Source organism: Abramis brama, assembly GCF_963993115.1.
Source record: "Abramis brama genome assembly, chromosome: 1".
NCBI lineage: Eukaryota > Metazoa > Chordata > Actinopteri > Cypriniformes > Leuciscidae > Abramis > Abramis brama.
This window is the reverse complement of record NC_139963.1, coordinates 79,031,522-79,057,337: the sequence shown is the minus strand read 5'-3', so window position 1 is coordinate 79,057,337 and position 25,816 is coordinate 79,031,522. Positions and strand designations below refer to the sequence as shown.

Here is a 25,816-nt window from a genome sequence, read left to right as displayed (position 1 = left end):
TAATTTCCAGTCTGGCTTTCGTAAAAACCATTCAACTGAAACTGCCCTCCTTAGGGTTTCAAATGACATCTTGATGGCTGCTGATGCAGGAGAGTGTTCTGTGCTGGTCTTGTTAGATCTCAGTGCAGCGTTTGATACTGTTGATCACTGCATTCTGATTGATAGACTTAACTCTCTAGTGGGCATTTCTGGATCTGCTCTGGATTGGTTTACCTCCTATCTTTCTGACAGGAGTTTTTCTGTGTCCACAGGATCTTTCATGTCAGATTCTGTTCCTTTGTCTTGTGGTGTGCCGCAAGGTTCTGTGCTTGGCCCCCTGCTGTTCAGTCTGTACATGCTTCCCCTTGGAAAGATTATAAGTAGTTTTAAAACAGTATCTTAGCATTGTTATGCGGATGACATCCAGTTATTTATTTCATTTAGTCCAGACAGACTAGACAAACTGTCCCTTTTGCTGAATTGTTTAGTCTCCATTAATAAATGGATGGCTGAGAACTTTCTGCAACTTAATACGGATAAAACAGAGGTGATGATTTTTGCCCCAGACAACATTACCCCTAAGATTAGGCAGGCCCTTGGGGGTCTATCATACTCTGACCGCAGTGACATAAGAAATCTGGGTGTCATTTTTGACAGATCCATGTGTTTTAACAGTCATGTTAAGTCTGTGGTTCGCACCTGTTTTTTCCATCTCAGGAACATTGCTAAGATTAGATCTATGGTTTCCAAAGAAGAGATGGAGATGCTTGTTCATGCCTTTATTTCTACACGATTGGACTATTGCAATGTGCTGCACACTTGTTTGAATAAATCTTCTTTAGATAGACTGCAAGTTGTACAAAATGCAGCTGCTAGGCTTTTGACTAGGACCAGCAGGAGGTCACACATTACTCCTGTGCTGAAGGCCCTTCATTGGCTTCTTGTTGGTTTTAGAGTACATTTTAAAATTTTGTGTTGTAAATTCAGTGCAAAAAAAACGACAGGAGAGCATCGGATTGGGTCTGCATAAGAGAATATATTTTGATAAACAGGCCGTCACGCCAGCTTCAGCTCAATCACACAGTGACACTGCCAAAAAAAAATAACATTCCCAAATATTGTATAAATATCTTACATCTGTGAATAAAATAAATAAAAACAACTTAAACATCGTGTGTGTGACTTATTTTCAACCAATGCTAACAACTAATCGGTAGCATGGAATACAGCATACCTCAGTTCGGGAGAAAGGCAGAAAAGACCGCTCAAAGATCAATACAGCGGATGTAGCTGCCTGGACCGAACCACTTTGTTGTAAAGAGGAGGGGGGAAACAGTCGAACCATCACCTCTTTACAGACCCTTTTTAATGAATTTAATGAATATAAACACTTGTTTAACCCCCTGGGGTCGGCGGTATCGCCGGCGATACCAGCTCGCTTTTTTTCTTATCAGTTCAAAAGAGACTCAAAATAATCTGTTGACTTTGATTTTACAAACAAGTTTCATACATCAATCGATCCGGTTAAGTGTGTATTATTTTTGTGTATACTCACAATAAATAAGTGTTGTGCTTTTTGAAAAAATAAAGAAAAATAAACATGATGCGAGTTCTGCTTTCTCTCTGTCAGTGTAGTCCATTCTGAAACGCGTCCGAAAATGAACTGTAACTCAGCGAATACTCAGTCAAACACACACAGGCATGAAGCTTGAATTCTCTTCTTTTAAATGAAGTCATTTAAAAACAAACAAACAAATATTCTCAGTTTATGTATTATGTATGAAAAGAGAGAGATGTCGTTCTCATATCATCTCATTATGTTTTAATGTGACCCCGCCCAGGGAGAGCGCGCGCTGTTCAAACACAAATTATCTGATGATGCAAACCTGTGAAACGCCCACATCAGCTGGATAACACACACCGCAAGTTCACTTTCAGACTCATGTACTTTACGACGCTGTGAGGAATAATACTTTCTTAATAATAATCCTGGAAAATTTACCTCAGAAGTGCTGGAAGTTTAATTTCGAGGAGCAACGGATCCGGCTGAGGAATAGGTCAGTTCTATGCTTTGTTCTAATCGCAATAGTGTCTGTACACGCAAAAAGATAAATATGAATCGCGTTTCTGTGTGTGAATGAATGAATGCACAGATGCGCGCTGTTGTGTAGCTACTACAGCTGGCAAAAATACTGTTTCAAAATGAATCGTGTTTTTGTGTGTGAATGAATATTAACAGTTTTTAGCAAACTCTATTGCTATACTGAGATGAGTAAAAATCGACTACAAAAATCGGATAGATTATAAAGTTTTTACTGTAAAATACTGCCACATCAAATAAATAATTACACTGGAAATGTTAAAATTTTAATTGTTGTTGTAATTGTATAACCTTTTTAATAAAATAGCAAATATATATATACATATACAAGGAAAGATGTAAACAAAATCTTAAAAGGTCAGTATAAGCCTTCTCTTTAAATTATTTTTATTGTGTTTTATTAGTGACACATTTGGGTAGAGAATATATTCCAAAACCTTCTGAAAATACAGTATGAGAATTAACTGCACAATTACTAGAAATGTTTACCTTGGATATTATACAATTTGCTAGCACAATTTGTGAAAAAAAACAACAACATTGTTTCCAACTGTAAACCAATTATATATATATAATGAAAGGCTCATTAAGTATGCAGCCCCATTATGCGGGGGGCATTGTCTCCCTCAGGTGTGAACTACTCAATATGCTTGATGGTGTTGGATCGTTGACAACCCTGCGCATATTGCCTTTCCAAACAAAAAGTGTCTTACAAAATTTAAATCAATGTATTTTTTTATGTGAATGATTAGGCAGGGTGATTTTCACATCATTTTGAAGAAAAAGCTCTAGGCGACAAAATGCATTATTCATAACTCTTGTGGACACATATTTAGTATGTGTTTTGTGGCCTTATTTCAGAAACTTTAGTTTTTTAAACTTTTTAGTTTTTTCAATAACCATGCATAAACATTATTCTCTCAAAAATACAAACATGTACATGCATGTTGCTCACATATTATGGTAGCCCTGTTTGTGCTAAATAGAGTGTAATTACACCTTTGCCATTAATATGTTTATAAGCAACTGAAAAAATCACAAATGTAAGGGCATGTCAGAACATCTCAAGGACCCCAAAAACACCTCAGACCCCAGAGGGTTACGCCTACAGATACATTACCAGCTCGTGAAAGGGAAATTAACATATTCGTAACAAACATCTTGGGAAAGGAGACTTATTAAACACAACTGCAGAGGTTTATTAAGAAAACTATAGCAATCATTCAAAATGAAAAAAGATGCTAAAAACAGGAATGAACAGACAAGATCCAAGAATCCTCAAATCAGCTCCATCACACAGAACAGAGAGAGATTATACAGTCTGAGTCTGTCCATTACTGTATTAATATTATATTTAAAGCAGTTTACATATGAAGCGCAAGAGAATGACTTTCAACACTGTAGGCAAATATATCCATAAAATCACTATAAATGAAAATACATCTGGCTTTTTATATGTAAAAAAAAAACACATTTTAATCTAAACTTGATTATGTCACTATAAGTGCTCAGAGTTTTTTCTCTGTTTTCTGAGAAGAAGAAAATAAAACAATGAACAATCCTCTGTAAGTTTTTGCTATTGTAAATATTGCTGCAGATTGGCTCTAAACTCATCAGTATTTTATTCTAATATTGTCGCCATCTCTATTTCCTCTGGGTGCTTCGAGTCCTTCCTCCCTGCAAAATAAAAGCATTGACTGACCTCTCGTATGTGTTTTTATCATGATTGCAGATTGTTCCAGATCAGATGAGTGTGAATCATCAGATTGTGTGCGGCTCAAAACTCACCAGCTCTTCTTGCACAGATGATCTGAAGAAGAATCACAGTAGGAGCAGCAAACACTGCGATCTCAACAATACTCACAATCACTGCAGGAAACATGAGAGGAAGAAGAGAAACTGTACATGACTGAAGTCAAGGGTATTCAACTATCAACAGTTATTGATGAAGCATTTACAGACTGACTGATAGTTTAATGTTATAAAGCTGTCAGTATAAATGAACGTGTCGTACCTCTGTATAATGATCCAGCAGTCACACTGACTCCAGTTTCTGATGCTGTATCAGCTGGATCTGTGGATCACGTCTGTTAGTTCAGTTCAACACATAATGCCACATATACACAACATCATCATCACATAATACTGGAGCTTCACATCACAGAAATGATGAATATGTGCACGAGTCTGTCATCTATTATCTTCTTACTTCACTCTCAAGCTGTCAGGAAGAGAATGACTATCGCCATTGACCAAAAATAAATCTATTTATACAGTGATCATGTGATCATGAACCTTGTGTAGGAGCTGCTGCTGTAGTTCGGCTTGATTTCTTCTCAGAGTTTGAGCTTCTGACTGGAATCAGTGTTGGTGAAGCGACTGGAGCTGCAGAAGATGAATGTTCAGACGCATCATCTGTAGGACATTAACATCATGGGCCCTATTTTAACGATCTGAAACGCAAGTGTCAAGCGCAAAGCGCAAGTAACTTTGTGGGCGGGTCTCGGGTGCTGTTGCTATTTTCCCGGCGGGATAAATGACTCTTGCGCCCACTCTTGCGACGCAAATCTAAAATGTGTTGGTCTGAAGTCGCTTCATTACTCATAGGTGTGGTTTGGGCGTAACGTGAAATAAACCAATCAGAGCGACATCTCACATTCCCTTTAAGAGCAGGCGCGCTTGTTCTAAAGCGGATTCCTATTATAATGGCGGATTTGCCAGACGCGCGCCAGGAGCGGTTCACAGCAGAGGAGACCGACGTTCTCGTCAAGGCCATAAAACAAAGAGAAGTGACATTGGGGATGGAGAAACCCACCCAAATTAACTTCGGTTAAACAGGCGTATGATAATTTGGGTAAATGTGTAGCTAGATGTATGCTTTTATAATAAACTATCTATCTATCATCTATCTATCTATCTATCTATCTATCTATCTATCTATCTATCTATCGTAATAATGTATGATTTGCAAAAATGAAAACAGCTGCTTCTGTGTAGATGAGAGAATCAAAGTGTATGGGCGTTGTGCACACGCTACATTGATTATGGCCAAGCATGCGCCCTTAAAATAGCATATGAATAACATGCGCAACGCGCCACTGACTTTAAACTAGGTTTTTCCGGTCAGTGTCGGAATTGTTTTCTAAACCTGCAAAATAGCATGAGGGAACGTTTGCGCCGAAACACGCCTCCTCTTTTCGCTGAACCGCCCAGGGAGCGCAAGTGTATTTCTTAGTTAACCGACGTGCGTCTGTGGAGGGAAAAGTCCGCTGTGCGCGGGTGCAAAATAGGAATGATACATGCGTCGGTGTACAAAGTCAATTGCGCTGGGTGCAAGATAGGGCCCTATATGTTCTTATCGATCATGACATGCAGTTTGTGTTCAGTAGTTGAGAAGAGACTATTATTATTATTATTATAGACTGTAGTACTGTATTGTACTGTATTAAAATCAGGGTTCGAAATGAGGGGGGTCTGGGGGGGTCCCGGACATTAGGGACATTAGGGACCCCCCATAAGAATTTATTTTTGGATTTTGGGGGGTCCCCGACAAGTATATTTTAACATTAAAAATGATTGTGAAAATTATAGGTCTTTAGTGAAGTTTTATATTTATAACAGTAATTAATTTATTTTCTAGCGTAAGGCAGCAATCAGGGCAGCTATTAGCAGCGTCCTATACAGCGTCACAGACGAGACGCGAAGAGGCGTCGTCCATCTTTTTTTTTTACAGTCTATAGTCACAGATTGTTGTTGTGGTGCTCCCGCAGCTGAACGCGGGAAAAGAGTGAAATCCTAAATGAAAATCCTGTAAGTGCTTTGATTATGTTTATATCTCTATAATTGCTTATAGTAAAATATTAGGAGTTCGAGTTGCATTAACTAGATAGCCAGTGTAATGATTAGAAGAGTAGGCTACGTTTGTTTATTGCTAGCTGTAACGTTAAGTTATGTGTATGAAGTAGAACGGAATGTGTATTCGTATATTGAACCGAAAGAAACGGTACGGTCGTCACGGTTCGTTGCAAAAATTTACACAGAGAATACACGGTATAAAAATAAATAAAACTTGCGTGCAAATTAAGTAATTAATGTAATGCGGAGCGGAACTACTGTTAACGTTAGATACGCGGGTTCTTTAGGGACCCCGCCTTAGCTCTGAAGCAGGCTGCGATGTAAGATTGCAATGCTAGGATATTGTGTGTGTGTGTGTGTGTGTGTGTGAGTGAGAGAGAGAGAGAGAGAGAGAGAGAGAGAGAGAGAGAGAGAGAGAGAGAGAGAGAGAGAGAGGTAAGCTATCTAGAAAGCTAATATTATTTTCTTGATATAGAATCCTGCATCATGGAGAGAAAAAGAAAGATCACCGACTTTTTTCAAGGGTAAATTGTGCTTATGTCAATGTCATAACATGGCTGTTGTTGGGGGAAATTGTAGATATATTGGTCAACACTTATTATTCACAGATGTCTTCATTAAAATTACCTTAATATATTTTGCACTATAGAATACAGTTAAAAAGGCCAGCTCACAGCAGCCAAGACCAGCTCAACGCATTGCAGTGCAGCCAAGACCAGCTCAACGCAGTGCAGTGCAGCCAAGACCAGCTCAACGCAGTGCAGCCAAGACCAGCTCAACGCAGTGCAGCCAAGACCAGCTCAACACAGTGCAATGCAGCCAAGACCAGCTCAATGCAGTGCAGTGCAGCCAAGACCAGCTCAACGCAGTGCAATGCAGCCAAGACCAGCTCAACGCAGTGCAATGCAGTGCAGTGCAGCCAAGACCAGCTCAATGCAGTGCAGTGCAGCCAAGACCAGCTCAACGCAGTGCAATGCAGCCAAGACCAGCTCAATGCAGTGCAGTGCTGCCAAGACCAGCTCAACGCAGTGCAGCCAAGACCAGCTCAATGCAGTGCAGTGCAGCCAAGACCAGCTCAACGCAGTGCAATGCAGTGCAGTGCAGCCAAGACCAGCTCAACGCAGTGCAGCCAAGACCAGCTCAACGCAGTGCAATGCAGCCAAGACCAGCTCAATGCAGTGCAGTGCAGTGCAGCCAAGACCAGCTCAACGCAGTGCAGCCAAGACCAGCTCAACGCAGTGCAATGCAGCCAAGACCAGCTCGGTGCAGTGCAGCCAAGACCAGCTCAGTGCAGTGCAGCCAAGACCAGCGCAGTGCAGTGCAGCCAAGACCAGCCCAGCGCAGTGAAATGCAGCCAAGACCAGCTCAACGCAGTGCAATGCAGCCAAGACCAGCTCAACGCACTGCAATGCAGCCAAGACCGGCTCAACGCACTGCAATGCAGCCAAGACCAGCTCAACGTAGTGCAATGCAGCCAAGACCAGCTCAACGCAGTGCAGCCAAGACCAGCGCAGTGCAGTGCAGCCAAGACCAGCTCAGCGCAGTGCAATGCAGCCAAGACCAGCTCAATGCAGTGCAATGCAGCCAAGACCAGCTCAACGCAGTGCAATGCAGCCAAGACCAGCTCAACGCAGTGCAATGCAGCCAAGACCAGCTCAACGCAGTGCAGCCAAGACCAGCGCAGTGCAGTGCAGACAAGACCAGCTCAACGCAGTGCAATGCAGCCAAGACCAGCTCAACGCAGTGCAATGCAGCCAAGACCAGCTCAGTGCAGTGCAGCCAAGACCAGCGCAGTGCAGTGCAGCCAAGACCAGCACAGTGCAATGCAACCAAGACCAGCTCAACGCACTGCAATGCAGCCAAGACCAGCTCAACGCACTGCAATGCAGCCAAGACCAGCTCAACGCAGTGCAGCCAAGACCAGCGCAGTGCAGTGCAGCCAAGACCAGCTCAGCGCAGTGCAATGCAGCCAAGACCAGCTCAATGCAGTGCAATGCAGCCAAGACCAGCTCAACGCAGTGCAATGCAGACAAGACCAGCTCAACGCAGTGCAATGCAGCCAAGACCAGCTCAACGCAGTGCAGCCAAGACCAGCGCAGTGCAGTGCAGCCAAGACCAGCTCAATGCAGTGCAGCCAGCACAGCCCTGCATCGCCCAGCCAAGTCAAGCACAGCCCAGCAGAGCCCAGTTTAAACAATGGACGGATTAGTATCCTTGGTTATTCGTGAAAGAAAACAAATTAGGATGCACAGTACGCTGGGATGCTGAACAGACTGACCAGCACAGGCTTTGTTACAGACCTAGCCACCATGAGAGATGTGCTTCAGGAACTTAAAAGCCTTTCACTGAAACTGCAAGTGAGTACCTAGTCATATTTTGTACAGTATAACATGGGTTCTATGGTGGTTTAACAAAGCTATAGATTGTAGCGTGCATTTACTGTATGGTTAGATTGATACTTCATGTCACACAAATCTAACAATCTCCTTTATATATACATTTCAGAAGAGGAGTACCTCCCTAACAGATGCCAGCCGGGACATTAGACTGACAATGGAGGTTTTGGATGCCATGAAGACACATGGGGGAATGTCAATGAGAGAAGCAAAATAATCTTTTATGGAGGGAACCTTTAAGGGAGTAGCCCTGAAGGAAAGCACAGAGAAGGTCAATCAGCTTCAGTTCTTTCAGGCAGTGATCGACAACCTGTCAAGTCGTCTTCCAGATTCTGAACTCACAAAGTCATTAAAACCATTAGACCCTCACAACTGGCCCAAAACAAGGGATGAACTGATCTTGTATGGGGAGAAGGAGATACATGAACTTGCAAAGGATCTGGGTGAACCAACCAGAGAGGCTGTTGAAGATTTCCGTTCCTGGAAACTGCAAGAGGATCAAAGTGGGAAGACCTTAAGAAGATTGATAGTTGCAAGCCAAACATATCTAGCAACTTCAGCAGAGTGTGAACGAGGTTTTTCTGCCATGAATGATACAGCCAGTAAGACAAGAAATCGCCTAAGGGTCAGAAGTCTCTCAGCTGTCTTGTTCGTCAACATTAATGCACCCCCATTGGAGATGTTTGACCCTAAGCCTTTTGTGCTGTCCTGGCTTAAAGAGGGACACTGTCTGTCTACTGCAAAGAAGGCAGGAAAGGAAGCAAATAATAAGAGAGAAGACAGACCACTGTGGTCCATTATGTGTTGATGTTAGACAATACTCCTTTAAAGGTCTAGAGCAGGGGTGCCCAGTCCTGCTCCTGGAGAGCTACTGTCCTGTAGGTCTTCTCTCCAACCCCAGTTGACACTAACCTGATCAAGCTGTTCATCCAACTAATTAATAGAATCAGGTGTGCATTAGGGTTGGAATTAAAACCTATAGGATGGTAGCTCTCCAGGAGCAGGAGTGAGCACACCTGGTCTACAGTACCTGGACTTTAGTACATACTTTAGTCTGTTGTGTTAATAAAACTGTAGAGATACTGTTCTGAACTGAAAAGACTGCAAGAAAGGATTTAAACAACATGTTTGGTGTTGAAAATGATAACTTGAAGGGGTGTTTTTAAAGGGATACTCCACTTCAAAATGAAAATTCTGTCATCATATACTAACCCTCATGTGGTTTTAAACCTGTATGAATTTCTTTCTTCTGCTGAACAGAAAGGAAGATATTTAGAAGAATGTCAGTAACCAGACAGTTTCTGGTCTCATTGACTTCCATAGTAGGAAAAAATATACTATGGAAGTCAATGAGACCAGAAACTGTCTGGTTACTGACATTCTTCTAAATATCTTACTTTCTGTTCAGCAGAAGAAAGAAATTCATACAGGTTTAAAACCACATGAGGGTTAGTATATGATGACAGAATTTTTATTTTAAAGTATCCCTTTGACACTCATATTATAATAATAAATTGTATTTCTTAAGTAATATTTTTCTTCATTTTAATTTTGAGAACTAGTTAAGACAAATAAATAAAATATGTGCCTGGACATGTTGATTTTGAATAATGTGGTTAACTATTGGATTATTGTCATTTTAATGGCTTTTAGTCATGTTAGAATATATTGCGTTATTTTTAGTTTTTTTACATGTCCCTAAATATTTTAGATCAGGTTATGGATTGACTACTTTGAAACAAAGTAAACAATCTAATGTAGGTACAGTCTTTTCAGACATCATTATTTTTCAATCCAGCGGCCAGTTGTTTTACAAATTACATTTAATGTAACATAAGGGATGAGAAATGCCATTTGTATTTGATCAAACCCCTTGAAGGTGCATGGTGCTGCCATAATGAGTACACCTGGTGGATTTAGAGTTAACTTCTTTGCTCAAGGACAGAATGACCTGTTATTCACTTTGTCATGTCAGGGATTAGATTTATTTAAGGTGCTGTAACTTTGTTGCTCCAGAGTTAGAGGTTTACCTGATTATAGCCACTTCTCCAGACACCACTACAATACTGGGCCTAGCCCAAACCATGAAAAACATCCCAAGACCATTATCCCACCTTCAACATTGGTCCATATAATTTTGCCTACAGTATATAGTGAAGCAACGTATTTCTCAGAATTTTTTATAATTTAATAATTCAATTTTAGGGGACCCCCCAAGAGGCCTAAGTCATTTCGAACCCTGATTAAAATCATATTTAACAGTGTTGTTTCTCACCTGAATACTTGACAGTGTATCTGACTGAGGTCTTGAGTTGATTTCTGCGAGTAAGCTGACATCTCCACTCTCTGTTGTCATCTTCATTCAGGAGTGTTGTAGTCAGAGTGATGATACAGCGATCTTGATCTGATGATGATAATATCTGATATCTGGAGTCTGTCTTCAGATCAACACCAGCCTGATTCACCCACAACAGCTTATATCCCCCATAACTGACCCAATCATCACAGGAGAATCCAGTATCTGAATACAACTGACAGGAGAGAGTCACAGAGCGGCCTGGACTGATCTCAGTCTGTGAGGATGAAGATGATGATGATGATGATGATGATGATGATGAAGACACTGAAACTGAACACAAGACACAAATCACAGACTCTTCAATCGTCATCTGAGTTTAAATTGACCACATAATCATAAACTTACCATGAAGAACATTCAGAAGAACATCAGCATCATCATAAGAAACTTCAGCATCAGGTCGTTGCCGTCTGTCAATCACATATTGTCTGCAGATGTATCCTCCATAATCTTCTACTGTGACGTTCTTGATGTTCAGAGAGCAGTCAGACTCCAGACTCAGTCTCTCATGTCTCTCTGTGTCTTTATTCTTTATCCCTCCAGTAATCAGTTCAACTGCTGCTGAATCACTGAAATGTTTCTCGTAGGTCCATGTAGTTGAGTTGCAGTCAGAAAGAGCTTTATTACAGGTCAGATGGACATTTTCACCAGAACTGATGAACACATCCCCTCCACTGGTTCCTGAAACACACCAGCATAAAAAGCAGAAGTTTTAAATCATAGTATTTGTCCTGACTTAAAGCAAACAACACACTCTCCAGAATAAACTATTAGTCTTTATCAGAGAGCTGTTCAAATCACTGACACACTCTTAATATGAAGATAATTCTTCATCATCAGATGTTTGAGTGACACTATGTCCAGTATCAGGAATAATACAGTATGATCTGTGTGTATCAATACACAACTCTGAGATCACAACGTGCATGTGTGCAAGAATAAACTGAGCATGTTCAAATGAACTCTTTCCAGACTAATTCCACTAAATGTCTTTAGAGAAAATACAGATTTCTTTACCTGTGAGAAGTGAAGAGAGAATGATCAGTCCCAGCAGACACAGATCACACTTATCAGCCATTTTCTGTTTCTGTCAGTCTTCCTCTGCATTATATATAGTTACAGCTCCTCCTTTAAACATCATCAGCTCCTCCTGTGGTTATTAACTTCCTCTCATCTGACCAACCAACCATCACTGGTGAAATAAACATAAAGCCTAATGTTGCAGTGCATGATGGGAACCACCAATCAAAGCTCATCCATGTCTCCCAAAATAATCATTATTGCTAATATAGCGTATAACTGTTGAGCTGAGTGAACCTGAAGGTAGTGATGGTGAGATGAAGCTTCATGAAGCTTTAAAGCTTTCCAGCCTGATGTGTGTAAAAGTGGTTGATTTCTCCAGGTTTGGAATGCACACAGCGACACCTGCTGGTCAATGCTAATATCATGCAGAACAAATCCTCAGTGGTGTGTTATGGAAATTAATTTGACTTCATGCAGGGCTGCCAATGCTGAGAATCAGGCAATCGACACTTTTCAGTCGCTCTCACGACACACATCCAGTTTCTCACGCAGAGGAAAATCATGAGGCAAAGAGGACTGACACCGACAGACAAGGCTACTATTGATATGAAACACACTCTCAGCTCTCAGATTCTGTCAATTTTATCACGAAATGCAACAATAAATACGGTTTTGGCGCTTGTAAATGTGACGTGACAGATCGCTGTATCGCCTGAACCGATCATCTCTTACTCTTCACTACTAGTTAATAGCAAATAAACACGAATGAACAATAGGTGTGTTGAAAGATACAGTACAACTTACCGAAATGTATATCCCTCATACATAATATCGATCAGTCAGTGTTTTTCACCCGTGGAAGAGCTCAATAACAGCTGGAGAACACTATAACCTACACGTGACGTACATTTACCTCAGGAACATTAATGACCATAGCACGCTAGTTGGCTAGACAAATTAGCTGGAGGAGTATTTTGCTAAATATGTGCACTAAATTACATATTTATTATATATTTTTTTTTTACATATAGCGTTAAAATATTAGAACATTATCATAATAAAAACACATTCTAATTATATTTGAGTTGATATTTTAATCTTTAATAATAGACTAATACCAGCTGACAGGGCTCTCAGTGTGTTTACAGCATTAGGTGAATTTTTTCTTTTATTCTTGAGAAATTAACATTTATCTAATGTACCTAATATTTAATAGCGAGAGATTGAGAGAAAATAGCGAGAGATTGATAACGGCAGTCAGAAGAGAGAAATATGTCAGTTTGTCATCACTCCCACAGCCGCTGTATTAGAAACACCCTCACAGCAGCATTAACTAGTTTTTTGTAATTTGATACAAAGGTAATATAATATAAAGTACAGTGTTATAAATGTAAATACATATTTTTAAAAATGAAAATATAAAAAACTTTGCAGGATTTACGATGCTGATAATGACCGTTAAAACACGTCTCCATCACCCTGTTGAAAAGGGTCTATTTTCAGGGTCACCTTGCTCGAACACGCATTAGCTTCTGCTAGTGTTAGCGTCATAATCCTTATACACTTAACATAGCAGCAGCCAAGGGAAGTTACTCGTTTTAAAACTAGGAACATCTGCCAACCACTGAAGGACAAATTCAAGAGCCACTCAATAGTAAACCATTCATTGTCTCAAATTTACACTGAGCTACTTTCAAATTTCACAAGCTTTTGGCTGGCTGGCAGCTGGTGCTAATTCCCATCTGTGCCTAGCGGAGACATTAGGAGCTTTAGCTTATTTCCCCTGTAGTCTCTTTGCTCGTTGATGCCCAGAACATGTCTGTTATTTTGGAGCATTTCGCTCCTCCATAATCTTTTTCCTTCTGAGTCTGACCTTCTCAGCGCCACCTTTCCCTTTTCTTTTGTGCCTTTCCATCATTTAGACTCACTCACACACTGCCTGTTAACGTTAGACTTCCAAAACGTGACGAGGAAAAAAAGAGGTGTTCGATGGCTTTACGTCATAGGCCGACGGGCTACGCCATTTGGGGAGGGGCCGCTCACTGATCCCCCTATATTTGTGAAAACCCTAGACATGGTTGGACCTGCACTTCGCGAGTGCTTTCTGATTAGCCTGTGTTTCTCCTGAAATAAGAGGATCTGCGGCCCGCCGTCCGGGTTGATCAGAGGCTGCACAGTTTGACCAGCGGGCAGCGGCCGCACACCAGGCCGCCGGATGCTGTTGCTAAGAACTGGTGATGTAGAACTATTATCAGACCGGCCCTCACGGCCTCGAAACACTACCGGCCCACCGGGAAACGTCCCGACTCTCCCGAATGCCACTCCGCTACTGATGATCCACAATCTCTTCGAGATGGTAACTTTTTAATTTCATCATAATTATCTTACAGTCAGTTTTATTAATTGTCTCCCAAACAGACGTATGTGTTCATTTTGTTTTTCATTGCTGTAATTAGTAATGTCATTAATGTTCCAAAACAAATTCTGGACAGAAATATACAAGTTATTTGAGAATCTGGAGAGGAGAATCGCAGTGAAACTGGACGAACTCCAGGAAAACATCACATCAGCGATCAGAAAGCAGAACACGAGCCAGCCGAGCTGTGTCTGATCTCACAGAGGAACCCTGTAAGACTGTGGAGGAATTACAAGAGCTGTGTGACGAGCTGAAGGATGCTGACCTTCACATGAAGATGCAGTGCCACAACACCAGCAACATCACAACCTGAAATACTTTAACAACAATCCACTCTTGTGATTAAGTGCTGACCGTTGTTGTTTGTAGATTCGTTCTCTGTGTCTTCACCTCGGGAGATGGAATAAGGAGGATGTTAAAATAACTGGAGATAACTCCAGATGGAAACATTACAGCTACAGAGGGAGAAAGGGAAAGTTTACATTTCAGCAGCTCCTAAAAATAAGTTTGTTCATTGTAAATGTAAAAGTTGTTAGCTCTCAGCACATAGCATTCAGAGCATGGTCTATTCTGAAAACAAGATTAATGTTTGAAGCGTTTTAATAACTGTGTGTAATCAAGGTGCCTGCAGTAAGTCATACCCACACCAAACCCCAGAGTGTGGAGCAAATGAATGAATGAATGAATGAGGCATTTATATAGCACTCTCATATGTACTACTGTACACCCAAAGCGCTTCACAGTTGTCATGTATTATGTGTACATGATGTAGTGCAATTGTGTGATCGCTGTGAGGCGCCATTGCGTCACCATCTGTGTTACACACACAAGTAAAGAGAGTTCAGTTCAACCACACGCGGTTTCCTGTCTTCAATACATTACATGGTGTCAGAAGTGACTAAAGTTATAAATTATGGATCAGCTGAAGCCCCCGGGAGCTCTGTGCTTGGAAGGAAACCTAGCCGAAAACTGGAGAGGTTGGATCCAGCAATTTGAACTGTATCTTATCGCGAGGGGAATCTCAGAGAAGTCGGAAAAAATAAAGTGTGCCACTTTACTGCACATCGCAGGAGACGATGCAATCAAGGTATTCAACACGTTTACATTTGATGATGATGTTGACGACTTCGAGACATTAAAAGAGCTGTTTGCCAAATACTGCGAACCACGAAAAAACATGACATACCTGAGACATTTGTTCTTTATTAGAGCACAAGGCCAAACAGAGCCGAATGATGCTTATGTGACAGACTTAAAGAATAAAGCGAAGGATTGTGAATTTGAAGAACTTACCGAGTCACTGATAAGGGACCGAATTGTTTGTGGTATTACAAATGACCAGATCAGAGGCAGGTTGTTACGGGAACCCGATTTAACCCTACGTATGGTCAATGGATATTTGCCGTGCCAGTGAAGTGAGTCAAAACCAGTTAAAATCACTGCAAGAAGAAATTGAAATCCCAGTGCACAAAATTCACAAGCAGAAGAATGTGAAAAAGGAAAAAGAATTTATTCAGCCAAAGAAGTCACTAGGAGAATGCACAAGATGTGGATACAAACATGAACCAAAAAAATGCCCTGCCTACGGACAGATATGCAAAGCCTGCCACAAAGAGAATCATTATGCAAAGAAGTGCATGACTCGCGCACAAACAGAGAAACAACGAAGAATTCATGGAATCGATAAAGACGATGAAATGTTTCTTGGAACCATTGAGATGGAGACTGAACTGTATCAAATCAGTGATGAAGTGAAAAAGAAAGAACTGCAAACTGGAGTACAACAGTGGACCGAAACCCTCAAGGTAAACAACCAGAAGCTGATTGTAAAGTTAGATACAGGAGCAGACTGTAATGTCATATCAAGACCTGGATGCGAGACCTGGATGCATTAAAGGTTGACAGAAATGACATAAGAAAATCAGGATGTAGCCTAGTGACGTATTCAGGCCACAAGATGTCGCCCTTGGGTCAGCAACGCCTTGAATGCCAGTACAAAGACAAGCTGTACACTCTTGAATTTCAAGCCATAGAGCAAAATGCCTGTGCAATTCTGGTAAGAGAATCATGCAGCATTTTGGGAGTGATAAAAAGGGTGTATGAAATAACAAAATATACATCAAAAGATATTATGAGTGAATTTGAAGATTTTTTTTACAGGACTGGGTTGTGTTCCAGGGGTCCACCACATTCAGACAAAACCTGAGGTCATGCCAGTGATTCATGCACCCAGGAAAGTTCCAGTGGCCTTGAAAAAAGACATTGAAAGAGAACTGAAACATGGAAGAGATGGGTGTCATCAAAAAACAGACTGAGCCCACAGAATGGGTAAATAGTATGGTGACAATATTAAAACCCAACAAGATTAGGATCTGTATAGAACATTATCCTCTTAAAACGCTTGAGGAAGTTGTTGCAGAAATGCCCAGAGCCAAGATTTTCTCTGTGGTGGATGCAAATCAGGGATTTTGGCAGATCCGGCTAGATGAGGACAGTTCTAAACTCTGTACATTTAACACACCCTTGGGGAGGTACAGTTTTACAAGGCTTCCTTTTGGGATTTCATCAGCTCCAGAGGTGTTCCAAAGGTGTTTGTCTCAGCGTCTGGAAGGAATGGAAGGAGTAGTTAAAGGGATAGTTCACCCAAAAATGAAAAAGTCTGTCATCATTTACTCACCCTCAAGTTGTTTCAAACCTGTAAGAATTGCTAAACTGTGCAGGACAGTGGCCCTCCAGGACCGAGTTTGAGAAACCCTGTTGTAAGCAGCGCAAGAAGTGCTCAAGATACAAAGTTCAGGCATTATTCAGAGTAGCATAAGCCCGATAAGTGAGGTTTAGAGGGAAAGGGGAGGGTTTTTTTTTTTTATTATTTTTTTTTATGTGGTTAAGTGCTCACGGAAGAGATGGGTTTTCAGCTGTTTTTTGAAGGTTGTCAGGGATTCTGCATTCCGGATGAGGGAGGGGAGAGTGTTCCACCAGCATGGAACTGTGAATGAGAATGTTCTGGAAAGTGATTTTGTGGCTTTCTGGGATGGAACCACGAGACGTCGCTCGTTGGCTGATCGTAGGCTTCTGGTAGGGATGTAGACTCGTAGGAGTGAGTGAAAGTAGGAGGGAGCTGAGCCTGTGATAGATCTGTAAGCAAGCGTCAATGCCTTGAACTTGATGCGAGCAGTGAGAGGTAGCCAGTGCAGTGAGATGAACAGAGGAGTGACGTGGGTCCTCTTTGGCTCGTTGAAGACAAGACGAGCTGCAGCATTTTGGATCATCTGTAGGGGTTTAGTTGCACATTCTGGAAGTCTGGCCAGAAGAGCATTACAGTAGTCAAGCCTAGAAATGACCAGGGCCTGGACGAGAAGTTGTGTTGCATGCTCAGTTAGGAAAGGCCTGATCTTCCTGATGTTGTGCAGTGCAAACCTGCATGATCGAGCTGTCTTTGAAATGTGATCTGTGAAGGTCAGCTGGTCATCAAACGTTACTCCAAGATTTCTCACCGACCTTGATGGGGTGATTGATGATGACTCTAGCTGGATGGTGAAGTCGTGCTGTAGAGACGGATTGGCAGGGAGGATGAGAAGCTCAGTCTTTGCCAAGTTGAGCTGCAGGTGATGTTCCTTCATCCACGTCGAGATGTCCGCCAGGCAGCTTGAGATCCGTGCAGCTACTGTGGGGTCATCTGGTTGAAACGAGAGGAAGAGCTGTGTGTCATCAGCATAGCAGTGATAGGAGAAGCCATGTGCTTGTATGATGTGTCCCAGTGATGTGGTGTAGATGGAGAAGAGGAGGGGACCAAGAACTGAACCCTGGGGAACCCCTGTGGTCAGTTGATGTGCTCTGGATACCTCGCCTCTCCATGCGACCTTGAAGGACCTACCTGTGAGATAGGACTCAAACCAGTGGAGTGAAGTTCCTGTGATGCCCAGTGATGAGAGGCTGGACATAAGGATCTGATGATTCACAGTGTCGAAGGCAGCAGACAGATCCAGGAGGATGAGGACTGAAGATTTGGAAGCAGCTTTTGCGATCCGTAGGGCTTCTGTGACAGACAGTAATGCAGTCTCAGTAGAATGCCCTTTCTTGAAGCCGGATTGGTTGACATCCAGCTGGTTGTTGAGAGACAGAAAGGATGTTACTTGGTTGAAAACAGCTCTTTCAAGTGTCTTCGCAATGAATGGTAGGAGAGAGATAGGTCTGTAATGTTCTACAAATGATGTGTTTAGCGTTGGTTTTTTAAGCAGTGGAGTAACCCGAGCTTGCTTGAATGCTGTAGGGAAAATGCCAGTATGGAGGGATGAGTTGATGATGTGTGTGAGTGCTGGTAGAAGCGTGGGAGAGATGGCTTGTAGAAGGTGTGAGGGGATGGGGTCTAGAGGGCAGGTGGTAGGGTGACTGGAGAGGAGAAGTGTAGATACTTCTTCCTCGGTTAGTGGAGAAAAGGAGGACAGAGGGATGTTGGCTGTGGAAGGGGTCGGTCTGGGTTCCTGTGTGTGAGGAGCTGAGAACTGACTGCTGATAGATGTTGTTTTGTTGGTGAAGAAGATCGCAAAATCGTCAGCAGTTAAGGAGGAGGCGGGTGGTGGTGGAGGTGGACAGAGGAGAGAGTTGAATGTCTTGAAGAGTAATCGTGTGTTGGAGGAGTTGTTGATCTTGTTGTGGAAGTATGAAGATTTTGCAGCATGAACATCAACAGAAAAGGAAGAGAGGAGAGATAGATACGTACTCAGGTCAGATGCGTCTTTTGATTTGTGCCATTTCCTCTCCGCTGCCCTGAGTTCGGTCCGGTGTTCCCTAAGAACCTCAGATAACCAGGGGTTAGAGGGAGTGGCGCGTGCTGGCCTGGAGGAGAGAGGGCAGATAATGTCTAGAGAAGAGGTTTGAGTGGAGCATAGGGTATCCGTTGCGGTATTCACATCCAGAGATGAGAATTGTGAGGGTGGGGGAAGAGAAGATGAGACGGCAGAGGAAAGATGGGAGGGGGAAAGTGAGCGCAGGTTTCGCCTGAAAGTGACTGGTGGTGGGGTTGGTGGTGCAGGGGTAGAGAGTTGTAGACTGAAAGTAATGAGGAAATGATCTGAAACATGGAGAGGTCTCACCAAGATGTTGTCTGTGGTGCAGTTGCGTGTGTAAACCAGGTCCAGTTGGTTGCCTGATTTGTGAGTACCTGTGGTGATGAGTTGTGTGAGATCGAAAGAGGCTAGGAGAGAGATGAAGTCTGCTGCATACGGCTTGTCGAGATGGATGTTGAAGTCACCAAAGACTAGAAGTGGGGTGCCGTCCTCAGGGAAAGTGGACAGCAGCACATCCAGCTCATCCACAAAGTTACCCAGCTGACCTGGGGGACGATAAATGACTACAATATGGATCTTAATGGGAGTTGTGAGTGTAATAGCATGATATTCAAATGAGTTGTTGTTGCATAGAGAAGAGAGCGCAGAGTATTTGTAATTGTTAGAAACGAGGAGCCCTGTACCCCCACCTCTCCCAGACTGGCGAGGGGAGTGAGAGAAGGAGAAATTGCTAGAGAGAGCAGCGGGGGTTGCTGAGTCTTCTGGACGAATCCAGGTCTCAGTCAAGCCCAAGATATTAAGAGTAGAATGAGATGCAAAGGCTGGAATGAAGTCAGCTTTATTGACTGCTGACTGGCAATTCCATAGACCCACGGAAAGAGAGAGAGGAGTGTGTGCGGGTGAGAGAATGGGATGCAGATTGGCAGTATTGCGCTGCCTTTTGCGCGTGATGAAAGGGCGTTGCCGAGAGATAACAGTAATGTATTGAAAGCACATGTTGATTAAGGTGAACAATAAGATAAAAAGAGTGAAGGAAAAGGGAAAAGGAGATACTTAAGTGCCTTTCTGGTGTCTTTGCTCGGTGGAGTCGCGCAGGTAGAGTCGATGGTCTTTACCCGAGTCGGTCTTCACACAAGGAGGCTGAACACGAGAGCTGAACGCTTCCGCTGACGCTTCCGCGACAGCGCGCAAATTACACAGATATACAGATAATGCTTTCACCGCTTGAGTGAGTACAGCTGTTTCGGTCGGGCAATTAAGTCTGAATAACGTGAAAATGTGCCAAGATGAAACTGCAATAGGAGCAACGGCTTAAGTGCAAATTAGACTGCAATAATAATTATTATCACTCGCGGCTTTATGTTAAATAAAGCAGCGCGTCTAACTAAAATACAGAATTATATGAAGTTAAAAATACAAAATAAGCAGAGAATCGAAGATGGCCTTACCTCGATTAAAATACAGCACTGAAATAACAGGAGAACAGAGTATTCTAGAAAAAAACACTTGCGCGCTCTTGTTGTGTCTCTTGCGTGCTGCTCGCTGGTCCTTATGGAGTTATCTGAGACTTCACTATTTATATCTATTCTTACATAAGCTGTTTCGGTCGGGCAATTAAGTCTGAATAACGCGAAAATGTGCCAAGACGAAACTGCAATAGGAGCAACGGCTTAAGTGCAAATTAGACTGCAATAATAATTATTATCACTCGCGGCTTTATGTTAAATAAAGCAGCGCGTCTAACTAAAATACAGAATTATGTGAAGTTAAAAATACAAAATAAGCAGAGAATCGAAGATGGCCTTACCTCGATTAAAATACAGCACTGAAATAACAGGAGAACAGAGTATTCTAGAAAAAACCACTTGCGCGCTCTTGTTGTGTCTCTTGCGTGCTGCTCGCTGGTCCCCCCTTACCCTGTCGAATAAGTTACAGGTAGGCACTTCCTGTAAAATCACAGGAATTGCCCATCTGTAACTTATTTAATGGGATTGCTGTAGGCTGTTTGTGGTCAATGCATTAAAAGGTCATATTTCATAATTATAAATGTTTTATTGCTTAAATCATAGCCATCAAGCGTCAAGATATGGCCAGGTGAGTTGTTGGAAAGATACAGGTGAGTTGTTGGAAAGATACATGTGAGTGGGCCCCCTGAGTGGAGCCCCCCAATATCTCAAGTTCCATAGGTCCTAGGGAGCTGAAGCTCTGTACGTGTACTAACTGGGCCACGTGCAGTCGAATGGGCTTTAGATTAAAAGTATTATATGAATGCCTGGCTGAAGAGATGCGTCTTTAATCTAGTTTTAAACTGGGACAGTGAGTCTGAGCAACGAACAGTATCAGGAAGACTATTCCAGAGTTTTGGAGCCAAATGTGAAAATGCTCTCCCTCCTTTGGTGGACCTAGATATCCTGGGTATGACCAAAAGCCTCGGATTTAGTGATCTTAAAGAGCGCAATGGATTATAGGGCGATAGAAGATCCGTTAAATAGACTGGAGCTAAGCCGTTTAGGGCTTTATAAGTCAGTAGCAATACCTTGTAATCAATACGGAACTTTATAGGTAACCAATGTAGTGATGATAAAATTGGTGTTATATGATCATATTTTCTTGATCTAGTAAGAACTCTAGTTGGACTTGGTCCCGTGTCTCTAGCGCCATCAGGCGCCGAGATATGGCCGGGTGAGTTGTTGGAAAGATACGGGTGAGTCGTTGGAAAGATATGGGTGAGTGGCCCCCCCTGAGTTGAGCCCCCCAATATCTTGTCCACTTGTGCTGAATTGTACCCTGAAACAGCTGAAAATTTCAAGTCGAAAACAGCATCCCACCTGTGATCTATTTGACAGGTCTGTAGTCAATGCATTAATAGGTCATAATTCATAATTACAGTGGTTTTATTAGGTAAAACCTACTGTAAACCACACAGGAAACTCCATTTAACTGTTTCATATACATGTCAGCTTATAAATATTATGAATATGCATAAAAATGCTATGTCCACAGAAAGCATATCTGGGTCATGTCAAATAAGTTGCACGTGGGCGCTTCCTGTTTGAGTTGGTCAAATCAGCCTTTGTTTTTGTGCAAAAGCCTCGGGGCGTCGAACACTCATCCGTCATGCACTCCCGCGCCACACGTTCGAGGCCTGCGTCCCTCAGAGTTGGGCAAGTATTCTAAAAAAAATCTGAAATAATATTCAAGGAAAATTATCAGTCCAGAACATCCCCAGCTCAGCAAATTAAGCACTTAACAGGGTACCACGGACCCCAGTCTTTGCATACTGTCTAAGAGGACCCTGAGGGGCCACATATTTCAAATTGGAGCCATTCTGAGCCATTGGGATCGTTCTGTGGGATGTTCACCAAACACCTGTGAAAATGAATGGGATAAGTTGCATGTGTCAGTGGCTCCCGCCCGGCCCCCGGGGGCCCGAGGTGCTCCAAACTCGACTAAAAGTTGCGTCACGTGGCTCTCTGCGACATAGCGAGCGGGCTAGGTCGAGAGATGGCAAGTTTATTTTTTGCTATTTTTTAGGACTTAGAACCGACCTAAAACCATGAAATCCAGGATCTAGAACCGGGGGCAAAATTTGGGAAATTTGGGGTCGCTGCAACCTTTTGACCCCTTTTGACCCCTGTTTATTTGATGTCCCACGTGCAACTTATTCTGCTAGGCTGTTGGTGGCCAATTAGCGCGAAAAAAGGTCAAAAGGACACGGAACTCTGGATAACATCCACGGGGCCCGTGACGAGACGCATATGTCATTTTCGTGACAATCGGACCTTTCTGTCCACCCTTCACGAAGCACATGGTCAAATGAATGGTTGGCCTCTTGCACTCAAAGACAGACATACCCTCTTGAAAGGTCAAACTGAACCAAAGTGAGGAGAAATTTGCACTGCAAAAAGACACACTTGGAACTGATCTAGAACCCTGCGATCCAGGATCTAGAACCGAGGGCCCCTCGACTACCACGATGCGAAATTTGAAGTCGCTGCGACCTTTCAACCCCTGTATTTCCGGCCTCCCATGTGCAACTTATTCAGTTCAAACTTCACAGGCGCTTCCAGGTCAAGGGGGTCTTTTTTGGCCAAACAAGCATATGTGGACACGGAACTCTAGAACCCGTCCCCGGGGCCCGTGACAGGACGTATGTGTCAATTTCGGGGCAATCGGACCACCGTCCACAAAGTACCTATGAAATCGCATTGAAAAAGTTGCACGTGTCACTGGACCTCGTTTGGCCCCTGGAGGTGCTAGGGGCCGAAACGTCATAGAAAGCTGCGTCACATGGCCCCCGAAAACATACAGAGAGGGGAACGTCTACACACACAAAAAAAACACTTGTTGCACTTGTCCACAGAACACCTGTGAAAATCAATGTGAGCAAAGGATAAAGTCACTCCCCCTATTTCTACTCCAAATTAAAGGTCACTACATAGCAAATGATTTGTAAAGACAAAACTGTCTGGCTTTTAGTGCTAACACTTATTTAGAATAATCATTTTGTATGATTTAGATATTATTTATGTAATTATTTTAATCGATCACACACAAAATTTAGTTTATCAATTACTTTTAGTCGCAGTTTAAAGAAATATATGTATAAAGGTAATATAAATATGCTTTAGAATCAACAGATTAAGCAATAAAAGGACTAAAAGTTAAATTCTCGCAATATCATCTCACAATACACTTTCATAGACAGCTATTTTCTTCTTGCTGTGTAAATTTGTTAAAATTCTTAATGTTCAATCTCGTAATATTCTGCAGAAGAGAATCGCGATGCTTCTCTCGCGAGAAATGAATCGCGGTTTCACTCTTTCTCAGCCTGTGATTGGCTGTTCGCTACTGATGTCACAGCTAAACTCAGGATCAAAGCCTGAATTGACAGAGAGAGTTGATGATCGGCATCATGGTACCAACAAAGCCTGGTTGGATTGGTTTGGTTTTGTCAACTCAAAACTAATCCTGCAACCCTGAGCTTGTTCAACTACCATCATGGCCCCAGGTTCCACTGAGTGTGTGTGTGTGTGTGTGTGTGTGTGTGTGTGTGTGTGTGTGTGTGTGAGTGTGTGCGTGTCACCACACTGCACTGCCCTCTTCAGGAAGCTCTTAACATGGAGGAACATGTAGCGAATACCTCTTTTATTCATGAAACAATGATTTATATATTGAGGTATGCAAATATATCAGTGCAGCTTTTAGTGGTCAGGAGTTATTGACCCGTCAGAACGATTAAGTATCGTGGACAAATGAGTAATAAAGAGCGAGATGTGCTTGATATTAAAAAGAGTTAATAAAAGTGCAGCATGCCGTGAAAGAGAGCTCATATTCAGTAGGCCTACTCGCACACTGACAGACAGCTTTCTAGATAAAGATGAATATAACCATAATAATAAAGAGACAGTTCTGAAAACTGTTCTAAACTCACACTAGGCACGGCTGCCTTGTTCTGAACCCGAGAGTGATTAAATGCATTGAAAAGTGTAATATCCAAGTAGTAATAAAGATTTTTGCTTTTGTAATGATAACAGTAGTGAATAAATAGTAAGATAGTGGTTCCGTTCACACTAGAAGTGAACCATGAATCCCACCTCTTCAAGCGCTCCAGAGCATGGTTAATGGACAACACCCTGCATCTAAGCCAACAGCAGAGTCCACATCCAAACTACAACAATAACCACACACACACAAAATGATGTTTTTCGAATCATTTTCAGAGCGATTTTATCCAGTTTATCTAATAATTTCTTCTCTATTGTGATTTTTGACTATTCTATATTACGTAACCAGGTGATTGTCACATGACTAACTAGAACTGTGTTTGTCACCCACACCCTGATGAAGGCTCAATAGCCGCGCTTATTGAGCCTGTGTGCGCTTATTTGAAAACTATTTTTAATTGCCTACAGACGTAATGAAATAAAGGCTTTTTATATACATTTTCTTTAACTCTCGAGTGCCTTGGTTTGATACGTTTTTATGAGTCACATTTCCCCTACATCCAGAGAGCACCGGTATACAGATTTTTACACCCCGTGTAGTGATTTTTTGCACAAGTCTTCTTAAAAACTACAAATTAATTAGCAAGAACACTAGAAAAACACACTGCTCTTTGAAAGCTGTATTTTTTACAGTGACAAGACTTTATTGGATTTTTTAAATAATGTTTTATTTAATATTTGAAATAATATTTTATATTTTATTATTGATTCACCGATTTGGATTTTTCATTGCCAGTTCCAAAAAAAATTTACAAGCAAATTGACTGATTCTGATACCGGTTGCCGATTTTGTCCCCCTATAAGCACATTTATTTGTTGTTTATTTTTTCTATAACTGGCCAAACTGGCCTAAAAGAAAAAAATATAGAGTATCACAATCCAGACAAAGACGCTACACACATGAGCATGGCTTTAACTGAATTATCTAAGAAATCTAATGTGGTTTGGAAGCCAGCTGATAAAGGTGGTGGTCTAGTCCTGATGAATAAATTGGATTATATTCCTGAAGTGACATCTCAATTAACTGATGCAACATATTACATGAACTTAGATAATGATCCTACCAATCAGTTTAAGATGGAGGTTGACATGGTGTTACTTGAATTACATCAAGAGGGTCTTATAGATCAATCAGAGTTAAAATTCCTGACTAATGATTTTTCCTGCGTCGCCTGTCATGTATGCTCTACCTAAGGTACATAAATCTGTAAATAAGCCCCTGGGGCGCCCTATTGTAGCTTCCAATGATAGTCTACTGGAACCTATATCACAGTATGTAGATCGTATTTTAAGACCTTTGGTTGAACATCTTCCCTCATATCTGAAAAACACTGATGATTTTTTGATACAATTATGTGCCTCCACCAATGTATATCTTGTCCATGTGACAAAC

General features: G+C 42.0%; 1 protein-coding gene and 1 long non-coding RNA gene across 2 annotated transcripts; both read right to left on the bottom strand.

Annotated features, from left to right (window-relative positions):
- Window positions 1-3,248: 3,248 nt before the first annotated feature.
- LOC311091600 (uncharacterized protein) lies at window positions 3,249-11,882 on the bottom strand. The gene is made up of 8 exons (XM_084127592.1): window positions 11,708-11,882; window positions 11,036-11,371; window positions 10,868-10,960; window positions 10,607-10,729; window positions 4,376-4,495; window positions 4,095-4,154; window positions 3,869-3,949; window positions 3,249-3,757 (listed from the first exon to the last, which is right to left on the bottom strand). Exons 1-8 carry the CDS (start codon window positions 11,766-11,768, stop codon window positions 3,702-3,704), a joined length of 930 nt encoding a protein of 309 aa, XP_083983718.1. The 5' UTR covers window positions 11,769-11,882; the 3' UTR covers window positions 3,249-3,701.
- Window positions 11,883-17,888: 6,006 nt separating this feature from the next.
- On the bottom strand, window positions 17,889-19,777 carry LOC311068168. Its single transcript, XR_014603346.1, has 3 exons — window positions 19,291-19,777; window positions 18,850-18,965; window positions 17,889-18,232 (listed from the first exon to the last, which is right to left on the bottom strand). It is a non-coding gene; the product is annotated as an uncharacterized lncRNA (long non-coding RNA).
- Window positions 19,778-25,816: the final 6,039 nt, after the last annotated feature.